This window comes from Anser cygnoides, chromosome 16, assembly GCF_040182565.1.
Source record: "Anser cygnoides isolate HZ-2024a breed goose chromosome 16, Taihu_goose_T2T_genome, whole genome shotgun sequence".
NCBI lineage: Eukaryota > Metazoa > Chordata > Aves > Anseriformes > Anatidae > Anser > Anser cygnoides.
The window spans coordinates 14,748,133-14,762,974 of NC_089888.1; the positions used below are offsets into that span (position 1 = coordinate 14,748,133).

General features: G+C 42.3%; 1 protein-coding gene across 2 annotated transcripts in view; it reads left to right on the forward strand.

Moving 5' to 3' along the window:
- MMP24 (matrix metallopeptidase 24) overlaps positions 1 to 14,842 on the forward strand; it is a 51,232-nt gene that overhangs the window by 1,434 nt on the left and 34,956 nt on the right. For both annotated transcript variants that reach the window (XM_048046429.2, XM_013195893.3), the window contains exons 2-4: positions 916 to 1,064; positions 6,554 to 6,670; positions 8,711 to 9,015. In XM_048046429.2, the coding sequence (XP_047902386.1) occupies positions 916 to 1,064; positions 6,554 to 6,670; positions 8,711 to 9,015 (571 nt within the window). The remainder of the gene's footprint in view (positions 1 to 915; positions 1,065 to 6,553; positions 6,671 to 8,710; positions 9,016 to 14,842) is intronic.

Below are 14,842 nucleotides of genomic sequence, written 5' to 3' on the forward strand. Positions count from 1 at the left end.
GTATTATGTTAATTCCTGTTGGGTACTGGCCAGGAAGAAAAAAAAAAAAGGCTCAGGGGTAGGTGAATTAAAAGTTACCATGAAAGCAAGTCTACATTCAGGGGTTGGTATTTTTTGGTCTTTGCGCTTAACAGTGAATTAATGTTTCTTTTTCTCATGGTATTAAAATGACTCAAAAGAGAGTCTTGAATTACTTGGCTGTTTTTGAAAATGCAGTCCTTGGCCTGTAAGTTTGACATGGTTTTATCTAAAGCTGTGTTTTGGGGAGGGTGTGGGGAAACAAAGCTCCTTGAGGAGAGCTGGCTGTTTTTCTCATCTGAAAACTTGCTAGATATCTGGTATTAAAGGAAAAGTCCACCTAGCAAGGTTCTATGTAAACTTTGAGTTTGTTTTTGAAAGAAATACTTCTGTGTCTAGTGCAAACGTAAACCTGAACTTTTGTTTCTGGGGAATTACCCAGGCCTGTTAAGCTGTCTGCTTGGAGCAATGGTCCAGAAGCAGCAGTAGGTGGGCAGTGGATTATTTGGAGTGTATTGCTGTGGGGGCTGAGAAAACTTGTGATGGCCTGGGGATAGGGTGCACAGGAGGAACAAGAGAGGAGCTCAGCCTGCGCAAAGAATGGAGGTTCTTTGGCATTTCTGTTGTACCAAAGACCTATGTCTGCCCCAGTTATATTCAGTGGGGATGCTGGCCATTTTTGATCAGCAGGCCTGTATCATCCAGTTAGGACAGTGGATATTACGCTGGGTCTTCCTGGAGTTCAGCCAGTGTTACCAAACCTAACTGATAAAGAGGTTAATAGGTGGTTAAATTTCATGGGCTAGTTTGTCACCTTTCTTTTGAAGAAATGTTGTGATCTGTGAAGTTGAAAGCTTAATATGGCAGAAACTTACGATCTGTTTCTTTCTTTTTCAGGGTTGGTTAAAAACTTATGGCTACTTGCTTCCATCTGACAGCCAAATGTCCGCCTTGCAGGCGGGAAAAGCTGTGCAGTCTGCAGTGGCCACTATGCAACAATTCTATGGGATCCCAGTAACAGGAGTTTTGGACCAGACAACTCTTGAGTAAGATTATCCTAGACTAATTTTGTCTTTCCATTCTCAAAGCCTTGTCTATTACCTGGGTAGTTATTCTAGGAGCCAGAAGTCCTCAAAAGGGATAGATTTCACTGTCTCAGCCCAGTCAGAGAAGTCTTGATGTTTGTGAAAAGGCATCCCTAATGAACACGTGGACAACTCCATCTCGATCTTATTGTCGACAGTACACTGTTTGCAAGTGTGAGAAACTCTTGTTAAATGTCATTCCTGTTGCTAGTGCAAAGGTGAAACACGAATACTATGAGTTTCTGAAGGCAGTGAACATCAAGGGTTTTATTTATTGCTGTCTCTGTCTGGACTTAGGTAAAAATCTGACTCCAGAAATGATTTCTGATGTAGTATTTCTTAATTGGAGTTGTGGATCTGCATAGATGCTGCCTGTGGAGAGCTGCAGTTCTGAGTTGAAGAGAGTTGCAGCAGTCTAATGAGGACAGTCAAGACTACTCAGCTGTTGAATAGTTGATATTTGCTGGACATCAGATGTTATCTGCTGTATGTTATTTGTTGCTCATGATCAGTTTCTTAATAGCACAGAAGCATAAGCCTAAAGTGCCTAAGCTGGAGGGAGTCAGTTCCTTAAAGGCTGTTGCCTTTAGTCTGCTGTTCAGTGCACGCTGCTAGATGTAGTGCAGAAGTGGTGTTTGTTGCTGTTACCTGAATATCCTGTATTGACTGAATGTCTGCTGTTAGTCTAGACTAGAAGAGCATCTGTTGACTGTAGCAGACTGCAGATAAGGTCTTAGTAATGTTTTCTGGGGAGGAGAGGCATCTCATGGTGAGCAAAAAAGAATAGAACTTAGGCTCTGTTGGGGGCTTTAGTAAGTAAGAGTATTTTTCTGGTGGAAAAAAAGGTGGTGCCTCTGTTTTACCATGTGTATGTCCAGGCAGGTTTTGCTCAGTGGATGGAAATCTGATGGTGAAAACGCTAAATGTTCCACCTTCTGAAGCTGAGGTCTACAAATGCTTGAAACCAAATGTGTGTGTGCTTTGCAGGATTTTGCTGTTACTGTACCTCCACCTGTCCTGAATCAATAAGTCCATATGTTGTATGGCCAGGATGAGCAGGAGTACCTGCTTAGGAGTCAGATTAAAAGAAAACAAAGTTGTAATTGCTGCTAGCATTGAGCCTGTATTTTAGGTGGAGGGGAGCATCTACATGGGCCTTGTTGGGCTCTGTCACTTTCTCAGATACTGTGGTGAAAACTCTCCCTCTGTCCTGGAAGCTGAGGAAAGGGAGAAGAAATGGCAAGGCAGACTGGCTCTAAGAGCTCCAAGTTATTCAGGCATTTGCTGAGTTATTTCAGTTCATGTTATGGGTTTGGAGATTCCAACTATGAATTTTCCTGTCACTTCTGTCAGTGTCGTGAACTCCCTGCCTTTAAAGCTTCAATGTGCAATCGGTCTGTGCAAAGTTATTAGTTTCTGTGGCTTCCTTATTAGGCAACAAATTCTACATCTCCTGTTTACACTTAATGTAGAAGCTTAGTTTTCTTTATCTCCTTCCCCACACATACCCAAACCCTGAGCTCGGGCTTTCCTACAAGTGGTATCCAAGTGCGTGGAAGCTACCATGCAAGCACTGACAGTGGGAGTGTGAAATGGGAAGGAACACCACCATTGCTGTTGTTGCTTACTGGTACCTGTAGGGAAGGTTGGGGTCAGCAGAGGGACAAAGGGGTCTGTCTTGAGAAAACAGGTTGAGGATATGTGATTTCCTGTAAAAAGAGTAGTAGAGAATACTTAGAACAGCCTCCTCCTACTCCACATTCAACATCACCTCAGCAAACTTTGTGTCTGCCTGCAGTTAGTGGGTTGAATAGTAATTTGACTTAACAGCTAAGCAAAAATATAATCCTGGGAGTGTGAAGGGAGAGAAGGCATGCTAGTGCCTAACAGAAGTGCTCACCGTTATGTTTGTCATAATCGCATAGACCTGAGGAGAACCAGGAAGTAGTCTTGTGTTGGAGGTGTGTGGAGTGATTGCCTAAAGTAACTAGGAAAATTAAACTACTATTCACATTTTAAAGAAAGGTACAGCATTGAAGAGGTTTTCAGGGCAGGGTGCAGCTGCATGCCCTGAGTGTTCCCTAGGCTTTTAACCTTAGATGTTACCACACCAGGGCAACGTGGTGTGCTAACTCTAACAAACAATACGGAGTGTAGAGTGGAGCGGAGACACTGTGGCTAGGCTCTGTGAGAAGAGGGGGACTCAATTGTTCTTGTGCACACCGAAACTGATAAACTGCACGTTTGCCTCTCTTAGCCAACAGCCCGTCATGTTTTTGACAAAATGCTGTACTCTAGTGCACTTTTGCTCATTATAATATCATTATAATACCAAAACACACCTCCATCCCAAAAGCTACCCGCCTCCAAGGTGCGACCACCCCTCACTGAGCATGCGCTCTGAATTTCTCAGAGCCTATACCTTTAAACAAAGGCAAGAAAACTTTTCACCAATCACAATAAAGGTATGCTTGACTACAGTCACTCAAGCTCCACCTTAAGGATAGAAAACAATATAAATTGGCTTAAGAGAGAGGGGACGTTAGGGAAGATACCATCACGAAGGAAGATACCATCCTGACTTCTGGAGCAGTTGATGGGCTGAGCCTCTCTCCCCCTCCCCCCATTGGGATGCCTTTGGGTGAGATTCGGACACTTGAATAATCTGTAGAGTCTTTGTGCCTTTTAATGCCTTCATAGCCAGGCTGTGTACCTGTGTATTTTATGCATGCTAGCTTGCTTTTGCAAACAATAAATTATCACCAGCAATCCAAAGAACCTGTGTACCTGTTGCTGTAATAAATTGCACTTAATTACATTATTCCTAGCTGTAATAGTTCTCATTGAATGCAACTAGCGTAAGGGCGTGTTAAGTTGTTGGAGAATCCATGACCGTGATAGTTCAGTACCCTGAATCCGACCAGACCCATAACGGTTAATCGGCTACACCCCTTAACACGACAAGGCGCCTTGTGTGTCTTCGCAAAGTCTTGAGCCTGTTGCCCACCTCAGGTTGCAAGACACAGCTGTCTAATTTTGTTTCTTAACTCAGGGATTTTAAAGATACCACTCCTACCAGCTCAATGGTAGGCAACTGAGAGTGATAGCTTCCTCTGTTTAGCAGTCTTGTGGAGGACTTGGAGCCTGACTGGGGGAAGCAGCTGTGTCTGGTCAAGAACTGGATGTCACTGCTGTTGGAAATTACCTATTTTTCTGCGTGCCAAGTGGCTGGAGGAATGCAGTAGTCTAATAGCACTAAACAATGCCACACAAACTTTTGAGGGTCCAATGCTATTGGCGCCCCTACTGAAAATAAAACTTTTTTCAGTGGTGATTTATTTATTTGAATCCTGCCTCAAGTAATTGCCTTTTGTTGTTATTTCTGATGTGTTTTTATAAATCCCCTGGAACAAAGAAGGAGCTATCCAAAGTGCTCAGTAGAGTGCAGCTGGCAAAAAGCTGCATGTAAGAAGATCAGTGGTTGCAAGTTACAGCTCGGTGATTATTTTGACATAAATCTGCCCTGCTGAGAAAAGGAGAAGAGATAGCTGGAATTGTACCATAGTTCTTGTGATTAGACTAGGGTCCATATGTCTGGAAAGGAAGTTGAGCTAGGAAACCAGTCCAGATAAACCTTCTCAGCTTGACATTAGTACAGGCTATTGACGGCCTGGGTATTGCCTAGTTGTAAGCGGGTGTTGTGGTGTAACGTGGCAGGCAGGTAAGCACCACAGAGCCACTCGTATCCCCGTGGGATGGGGAAGAGAGTCAAAAGGGTGAAGTGTTAGACCTGGTGGGCTGAAATAAAGACAGTTTACTAGTTAAAGCAGAAGCTGCACACAAGGAAAGCAAAACAAGGAATTCAGCCACTGCTGGGAAAGCAGGGTTTCTTGGGAATATAAACACCACTCAGAATGTTCCCCTCTCTTCCCCCATTTTCTCCTTAGCTTTTCTTGCTGACTGTGACGTTATATGGCACAGAATGTCCTTCGGCTAGTTTGGGTCAGCTGTCCTGGCTATGTCTCCCCCTGCTTCTTGTGCACCCCCAATGTCCTCGCTGGCAGGGCAGCACAAGAAGATGAATTAAAACATTGGTGTGTTATCACCACTATTTTCATTAAAAAAAATCAAAATAAAGCATTATACAGGCCTCTGCGAAGAAAATTAACTCTATCCCAGCCAAAACCAAGATACCAGGTAATCAGGCTTTTTGTACTAGACCTATTTCAGACATTCTGTAGTTGAGGTCTGGAACAAGTATAATGGGTTTGAAAGAGGAATTAGGCAGCTGTGCATATGGAAAGTAGGGACAGCTCAAAAAATGCTGATGCCATGGAAGCTTTGGCTCAAGAAGTCCTTAAAGCCCAGAGTACTGATATTGCAGCCTGTCTCTGTCTTCTAGGTGATACTCGTAAAGATAAAATGGAAGATAATTCATGAGTTCTCATGAAGCTCAGGAGACGCAAACTGCAGTGTGAATTAGGTTTTTCTAAGGTTATGCTAAAAACTCTGTACAATTATCGTATGACTGGAATTAAAAAAACTCAGAAGATACTTAGGAAACTGGGAAATATCTAGGTAGAAACAACACAAAAGAGCACAAGTAAAGGATGTTTGGAAAAACAGTGTTTTGAGATTGAGTTAATATGGCTTTTGTAAATGCAAATCTCAAATGTACCACTTTTCTTTGAAGGTGGCAGCAGATGTGTGGGTATACTGTACCAATAAATGTAAGGTAAAGGAAGTGGGGAAGATGAGCGCTAGCTTCATAATACAAAGCTTGGGTTCTTGTCAAGTCCAGTACAATCTGTCCCTGCAGACCTGACTTCTCCAATAACAGTGCATGGATCCCTCTGCAAGGGACAGCATCCTTTGCTCTCCCAGTTTACATGGCCATAGAAGCAAGAGTGTCCTACATCATGAGTGAGATCAAAAGAGTCAAGGGGTATGGGGAGAATCTGACAGAATTTGGTGACTGTGTCTCACAGATTGCAGTTACCTGTTCTGGTGGTTATAGGAAGTCATATCCATTTAGGTTGGAGGGTTGTGTTGCTTTCATTCAATCTTATCTAGTGAATTCTGGCTTGGAAGGTTTTGTTTTGTTTTATTTTGTTTTTACCAGCATAGGAACACTTCAACAAGAGAAAGTGATCAGAAGATTTGATCCCAGAGCATATGTATGTGCAGTTTGGGTCTGTGTCTCTTTTGGCATTATCATCATTAAGCTTTCGTCAAGAATAAGGGCTACCTGGCCCAGTATCTGTGTTTCCAAATAGAAAAAATGAAGCCTTTTTTGTGTGCAGAGGTGCATGGAATGTCAACAGAGGTGGAGCCCTTCTTGGTGTCTGTGTTGGTCATCTCTCATCCCTAGGAGGTCTTCTGATCACTGAGTTATTTTTAATTTCTTTTCTAAACTCATTAGCTTTCTTTTCCACTCTTTTCCTCCCTAGGTGGATGAAGAAGCCTCGATGTGGAGTTCCAGATCATCCGCACCTAGGCCATAGCCGGAGGAAAAAGCGTTATGCGCTAACTGGACAAAAATGGAGGCAGAAGCATATAACCTACAGGTATAGTATACTCCCTAACACTTTTAGTTTTGGGGGGGGGGGGGAATGTTCTGTATTTGTTCAGTATGCAAATTTTTTAGTTAGCTTAAAAAAGTGGGTTTTCCTTATGAAGCCCAGTTAAGGCTTTCAGACTTTAGGATATGGTGGAGCGGTATATTTTCAGTTCCCTGGAGTAACTGAAGAGTATTCATTGGGAAATAACTGGTCAATAAAGAGACCTAAATCCCAACCATCAGTTGTGTAACTTTGGGAGGAAAATCCTACTAAGCCCCTTTCTGTTCCCTGAGAAATCTAAATGCTAATCAAATCTAACCCTTGCAACTAGAACTACAGATGGAGACAGCAGGACTCTAACCCTTAAATCTTGTGTCCTCTTTAACAAATAGTACCCTTAAAGCAGAAGGGACATCATTGTCTAATGGAGTGTTGCTTTGTTCCTCCACTGATTTGCAACACTTTACTGTTTATTTTTGCACAGTTTTTCCTTATAGTGCTGTAGTAAGACACTTGCTTTTATCCTGGCTTAGACCTGCCAAGGCAATACGCTGAAGTGACCTACTAGTGTAAAATGACTGTTGCATACTGACGATTGTTTTCCCGAGAGGCCTTTGTGTTAGAATCATTTAGGTCCTTAGGTTTTGAAAAGTAACGATGCCAATGAAAGTTTGACACTAAGGGTGTTAATTGAAAATAAATTTAAAAACCCCTCTTGGTGAGAGTCTCTGAAGAATAGCCTTCTAAATTTTGGAGAGGAGAAGGGGGCATTGCAGAGGAGTGAAGCTTAGGAATGTAGACAGTAAGGAGAAGATACCGGTAAGTAAGGCTTAGATGGAAAGAAAGAAGTCTGTTATGAAGAGAGAGAAATCTGAGTGACCAACATGGGGAATATGCCCAAGTGTGTGGGGAGAGGTATGGCGTAAAGGGAAGGAGAATTAGGGTGTGGGACACTCCATTACTTCTGCTGAGAGCTCTGAGGGAGCAGTGAGGTAGTACTGAGACTGGTAGGAGGGTCTCGTTCTGGGGACTAGTTCAAAGCTTCCACCAATTTACTCCTTTAACTGAGATTACAAAGGCTTACCCTCTATATGTGAAAATGTAAGAGTCAGATCTTGCTTCTGACCTTTTCTGGACCTTAGGGAAAGCTAGTGTATAATCATATGTGTAAAACATAACTTAATGTGTGTACAAAACCACAGCTTATTGGCTTCACTCTTGCCATTGTCAAGCTGTTAGCTGTTTAACTTTCCAATTTCAATATTTGTAGAGTGACTTTCCAGTGATGGATATATCATTTTACCACTAAATATAATACAGGATATTTCATCTCTCATCATTTTATTACATTGAGCTAAGTTTCATTAAAGGCTGAAAGCTGTTTCTATAACACAGATGTTTCATATTCCTCGAGCTAAGTTTAGTAGGTCTTGAGTCTATTATATATCCACCAAAAAAAAAATCAGTATTCTTTTAACCTAAAGTTTACCATTATGGGAAATTTATGTGTAGTTAAGCTATTTCTCAAAATCCGTCATGGACTGACATGCACGATATTGGCCTATCAATCTGATGAGCTCTTAAATATTCAAGGTCTTCTGAGAATGAAGCTGCTCACCTATGTAAAGTTGTATAATTCACTGAAAAGTTTATTTCTCAAAAATAATTTTAGTAGCCAGGTGTTTTCATACACTGGATTCCATTTTAGTGTGATATTTTCCCACAAAATCTGGAATAATTTACATTCTTTAAACTAACTCTATACATGAGGATTTGGAAGGTCACCAGGCTTTCAGAAAGCGATATGAAATGAACCAAAGTATTGGGATTATTTTACTAATAAATGTACTCTCTGGATCAAGGCTGTTGTTTGTTGGTAGCTTTATTTGTAACAGCAAAACTTTGCATGCACAAAGTAGAGTCTGCAAAAAATAAATACATTTCAGAAATGAAAACTTTGTAGAGGTGGCTATGTATTGGAGTTATAATAAGAAGTCTTGAATGGAATCTGCACCTTTAAACAACCCTTCTCTCTCATTCACACAGTGTACACAACTATACCCCCAAGGTCGGAGAGCTTGATACAAGGAGAGCCATTCGTCAGGCATTTGATGTTTGGCAGAGAGTGACACCGCTTACCTTTGAAGAGGTCCCTTACCATGAAATTAAAAATGACAGGAAGGAGGCAGATATTATGATATTTTTTGCTTCTGGTTTCCATGGAGACAGTTCTCCATTTGATGGAGAAGGTGGATTCCTAGCTCATGCATACTTTCCTGGACCAGGAATAGGAGGAGATACTCACTTCGATTCAGATGAGCCATGGACCCTGGGAAATTCTAATCACGATGGTAAGGGTGCGAATCATTTTTTTAGAATAAGAGTAAGTTGAGTGTAGACACGTTGACAGGCTGTTAACTGGAAAGTGGTTAACAGAGCCTTCCCCTCCCATACAATGGTTCAAATGCTTTCTAAAACATGTATTTTATCTTAAATGGATAAAACATTTCGTTACTAGGTTTGTGACTCTGCATGCCTCTGTGCACATGTGTGAATGCTGGGGAATAAACAGAAGTGTGTATCTAGTGGCCTTATACATATTTTGAGATTTGGACCACTGTTGCTGCAGAAAGCAATGTCTCTAGAGGGTCAAGATGAACAAGAGGGTGTTGAAGCTTAAACTCTGTCTTGTGGAATTATTAGCATGAGTAAATAGAGCCATTTGTAGTGGTGAATAGAAAATTGAACGAGTGAAGGCATTTGTATTTCAAATAGTTTAAATCTGTATTTATTTTCCCGTGAACTGAGTGTGGTCATAATTCTTCCCATCAGAGGATGGGGCTGGCTGATTTCTGAAGGAGGACTGATGATTAGGAGAACTGCTTTTGTGATACTAAGCAATGTAGAGCTTCTGTGTCTTTCTGGCTTTGTCTTACTCTCAAATGACAATGAGCACTTTCAGATTTATTTTAAAATCTTTGAGGATAGTGGTGACTTGTAAAAGTTTTAAATTGGAATTCCAAATGTTGGAAAACCAAATTGAGTATTTGGCTGATGAGAGCTCTTATTTAGTCCATATAATTTTGTTAAAAACCAGTATGACTTGAAGGTTTGCTTTTGTTGGTCTACATCTGTCTTTGTGTTGTGGCATCTGAAGAGTTTCAGTAAATCCATAATTGGATGCAACTGTCTCCCCACAGAAGAACTATTTTGGAGTCTTTGCTAGCAGTGCCAATTGTGTGGATAAAAGTGAAATATTTCATGTGAAGTCTCATCCAGTCAGAAAAAAATGAAGAATGGTTTGAACAGATCCTTTTGGGAAAACAGCCCTCTCTGATTTGTACATGGAGAATGCGATCTATCCTATGGAAGTCTCTGGTTTTGTAAAAACACCCTGTTGGTTGTGACTGTGGTAATAGGGGCACATGCACCAGCACATCTTTATCTTCTACTGTGAAGAATGATCCTGTATAGGTTTTAAAAGTGAATGCAAAGTTTCCTTTTTAATGAACTTTAATTATAGTTCCACTCATGCATACCATTCTATTAGCCAGTACTTAGCTTAGTACTTTCAATTAATGATTGCTGGTTTATCTTGTTAATACTACTACGTTCTCTGACAATCCCATAGGCAAGCTATGGAAGTTAATTGTTTAATATTATGATGAGAATTTGTAAAGCTAGGTAGGAAATTGAACTCATGGAGCAGTCCTTATTATCTCGGATCAAGGGGTGCAGAATTCGTTTGTTAAGTTTTCAGATGAGAGTGTCAATGGGAGCAGCTACAAACATGAGGGAGAATATTGGAATTCAGAAGGACCAAAGCAAAGCAGAGAAGTGATGGGCAGGTGTCCCTCTCCGTGGCAGGGGCGTTGGAACTAGGTGATCTTTAAGGTCCCTTCCAATTCAAACCATTCTGGTGATTCTGCGTTATAGCAAACAGGATGCATCTGAGAGAGAAGGTGTGGTTTTACGTTTGGAGATAAGTCAGCTACACAACAACAAGATGAGGAGCAATTGGTGTGGTCAAAGTAGGAGGTAATATCTCAGTTTTTTTCCCAAAAAGTGCTTCTGAATAGAAATGAAAGCAGCGCTCAGCCCTTAGTCTGTCCCAGACTTGTAGCAGCAAGGGCTGCAGTTTATTAGACTTCAGTCTATGGGCACTTGGAGGCAGTTGAAGCCTTTTGGGATTCACTGTCGTTTAACAGTACGTTGTGTATGTTGCTCATGGGCCAGGTGACCCCTGGTGGCTGCTTAGAGCATTTGGTCACTGAGTTACCTGTTCATGAAGGCAGCCTTGGAGTCCCAGTTGCTTGTATTTCCAGAAGGCACATAAAAGGTGACTTTGCTATGCTTCCTGCAAGTCCTGGACCATTTTTTACTTGTAATAAGCTGTAGAAACAGATGAGTATACTTCAAACTACCTGTCTCAAGAGTCACAGCTGCTGCCATATGTTGTCCACTGTAGGCAGCAAAGCCTGTGCCCAAAAGAGGGTAAGCAGATTTGGCTATGCTGTCATCTCTCCCTTGGCTGTCTCAGTATCTTACCTAACTTGGATCAAGCGTGCATGGTCCATTAACTGGACTAAATCAAGTATTTCCTAGCCTTTATATTAAACTATTAATAATATGTATGTATGTATATATTTCCAAGAATAGCTTGAAAATATATCCTATCAAGTGTCTGAAAGTAAGTTCTGTCAGTTTAAATATCCACACTAACCATGACTGCTCTTATATATCTCTAAGAACTCAAACATTTGTTTAATCGAGGTTGATTACAGGAAGTCACTTTTAATCCCCAGATTAACATTATAAATAGCACCATAAATAATCCCTAGCAAATCTTCTTCATGGTCTTTTAAAAGATCATTGCTGTTTGTGCATGTGTCAACACCATACCCCTAAATGTGAGGCATCCGCCAACCTGTTGCAGCTGTTAGCTCTATAGCTATACAGATAAAGCTGTATAGCTGTACAGCTGTATAGCTGTATACAGCGATTAGATCCTCTGTTTGTAGTGACAAAACTTGCTTTTGTCACCATCACTGTAAATGGCAGTGCCTGTGTTTTATCAGCTCTGCTAATGGCACCATCTCTGCTGTTGCCACCCGTGAGCAGAGTGAGCATTACTGGGGTCGTCCCATCTGCAGTGGTGATACCGCTGGCAGTTTTTCTGTGCAGTCTGGATTTCATTCCAAAGCTTATATGTACCAAGCACTGTCCTGGTCAGGAAATACTCTGAAGCAGTGGTTGAAGGCTTGAAGTGGAGCAGGGTTGATTTAGGCAAGAAGTTTAGAGAAGCTTTTTAATGCTTAAGCAAGGTAAGTACTGAGTTAATGATGCCCTGCCAGGGATCACCAGAAGTTTTTTCTTTCAGCAAGCCTGGAGTTGAATTATAAGATCCTTCCTATCATCTGCTTGTTGTGTGGCATGCAGGTGGGAATGTGCCCAAGTTCACTCACTTCGGCTTCCTCAGTAAACAACCCCAGCTGACAAGTTATTCCTGGAGCCACTGTGGTGTAACTCAACTTCACATCGCATTTGATCATTTTGCGGTTCACAGGATGCACTTTCAGCATCCTTTCTTCCAGGTATTCTCCCATGCTGTACAGCTTCGCATCTGCATCAAGTTCTCTTTGAAAGGGTAGGATGACCACTGTTTTATATTCAGCGAGACTGGATGTGACCGCTCTCTAACTATTGGCAGGAAATGCTGGTCTTTGGTAACAGGAAGTAAACAGATTTTGTAATCATTGCAATAAACGTGTTCCTATGGATCCCAGTGGGTTCCTCCAGAGGCTTCTTTGGAAAGCTTCCTGTTAAAGCCTTCTGAAGAAAAGCCAGACGAGTGTCAGCGTTTACAAGCCACTGCCAGCACTGATACAAGAGATGAGATTTCCTGGGTCTCATTTGGTGACAAATCAATGTAGGAGCTATTGCAAAAATTCTGGAGGAGAAGGACCTGATCCAGCTCCCAGAAAGGCTTCAGTTAGCAACGGAGGAGAAGTGGACAGACTTTTCCTTGTGTGATTCCACACAAGAACTAGCACTGTTTCAGTAAACAGCTCTTTGGACAGCAGAGCAAAGCACTCCTAAAGCCGCTATCTAGACATCACATTTGTTCAGCAGATTTTTCAGGGTAGCCAAAAGCCATCAAAGCTGGTGGATGTAAATGTTCAGCAAGGATCTCAAGGAACAAGTTCTGGTCAGAGTAGCTAATTTTGGAGGAGAATCTTGCTGATGGATAAGTGAGTATTACAACCTGTAAGGGAGAATTTTGCCTGTTGTTGGGGAGGGGCTGCATAGCTTTGAGTTGGCATTTAATCTGCAATGCCAGTGTGTTCAGAGTACGCTGGCACAGACTGGGAGGCGCATAGCTGGAGGGCAGCTCAGCGGGGGGAGCAGCACCGGGGGGTGCTGGTGTCAGCAGCTCAGCACGAGCCAGCAGTGAGCCCTGGCAGCCAAGGGGGCAAACTGTATTTTGGGATGCATTAAGCACACTGTAGCTAGCCAGCTGAAAGATGTGATTCTCCCTTTAGCATTGGTGCGGCCTCACCTGGAATATTGTGTGGAGCTCTGGACTCCACAGAATAAAAAGAACATTAAGGTCCTTGAAAGCATCCAGAGGAGGGCAACAAATCTGGAAAAAGGGCTGGAAGGCCTGTCCTGTGAGGAGAGGCTGAGGGCACCTGGGTGGTCCAGTCTGGAGGAAAGGAGGCCAAGAGGCGACCTCGCTGCTCTCTGCGGCTTCCCGAGGAGGTGCCGGTCTCTGCCCCCTGGGGACCGATGGCAGGATGTGCGGGAAGGGCACAAAGCTGTGCCAGGGAGGTTCGGACCGGGCATCGGGAAAATATTCTGGACTGTGTGAGTGGTCAAAGACTGGAAGAGGCTTCCTAGCAAAGTGGTTGAACCCCATGCCTGTCAGTGCTCAAGAGACATTTGGACAATGCCCTCATTACTATGCTTTAACTTCTGGTTAGCCGTGAAGAGGTCAGGCAGTTGAACTCTGATCTTTGCAGGTTCCTTCCAACTGAACTGTTCTTCTCTCCTCTTCTCAAGTGGTGTCTTCCACTGGAATTTTACAGTTTTCTATCTTGGCAATAGGAATATCCCAAACCTTCCAGATTTTTGTGACAATTGTATCCCCTTTCTTAAAGAAGGGATCCTGCCTCTTATCTCCACTTCTCCTGTGGAATTCAGTTGCTCAGAGAAAGACATACAGCCACTCTTTGAGAGACCCAGATTACTCATGGATTCTGTGCTTTGTTTCTTCGTCTTTCTCTGTTGTCACCATTTTCTTCTAGAAAGCTTTTCTTGTTCCTTAGCTAAATATTTTGCAAAGCCAGCTTCCCTTTTGTCAGTACTACATGGTTGAAACCAGTCAAATTTTGAGTTTAACAAAAATGAAGTATGATGTTTGGGGACCCCACTACAAGAAAAGCGTCAGCAAACTGGGAAGAGTCCGGTGCAGGAGCACTGAGGTGAAAAGGGGTTGGAGCACTTGGCACACAAGGAGAAACAAGGGAAACTGGGCTTGTTCAGCCTAGTGAGGAGGAGGACTGGGGAAGGGGGGGGTCTAATAGCAGCCTTCTGCCACCTGTGGAGAGATTATAGAGAAGAAGAACTACACTTTTCTTGGAGGTGCACAGAAAAATGAACAAGAAGTGATGAGCACAACGTGCTACAAGGAAGATCTGACCTGGGCATAACGGGGACAACTCTTCACCAAGAGAGTGGTGCAACTTTGAGATAGAGTCCGGAGAGGTTGCGGACGCTCCATCCTGGGAGATTTTCAAAATTTGACTGCATGATACCTTGAGCAGCCTAATACAGTTTTGAGATTAGCCTTGCTTGAAACAGAAAGTTAGGCCTAATGACCTTCAGATGTGCCTTTCAATCTAATTTTTTCCATAATTCTCTATAATTGCTAAGAAGACAGCATTTCAGTACCTGGAAGTTCAGTAAATTGCAGTTACTTCTCACGTCAACTCTGAGCTTCTAACAAGATATTCAGCTCATAAAATTCTGTCAGCAAATCTCTTCTTAAAAACAGGTATTGTTTTATATCAAGATTATCCACGAAGGAGGATTGATGGATATAGGTGCATAAAGGTGGTTGGCAAGTTTTTTTTCCAGGTACTTTAAAAGTACCATGTCTTATTGTTACTTTTTTGA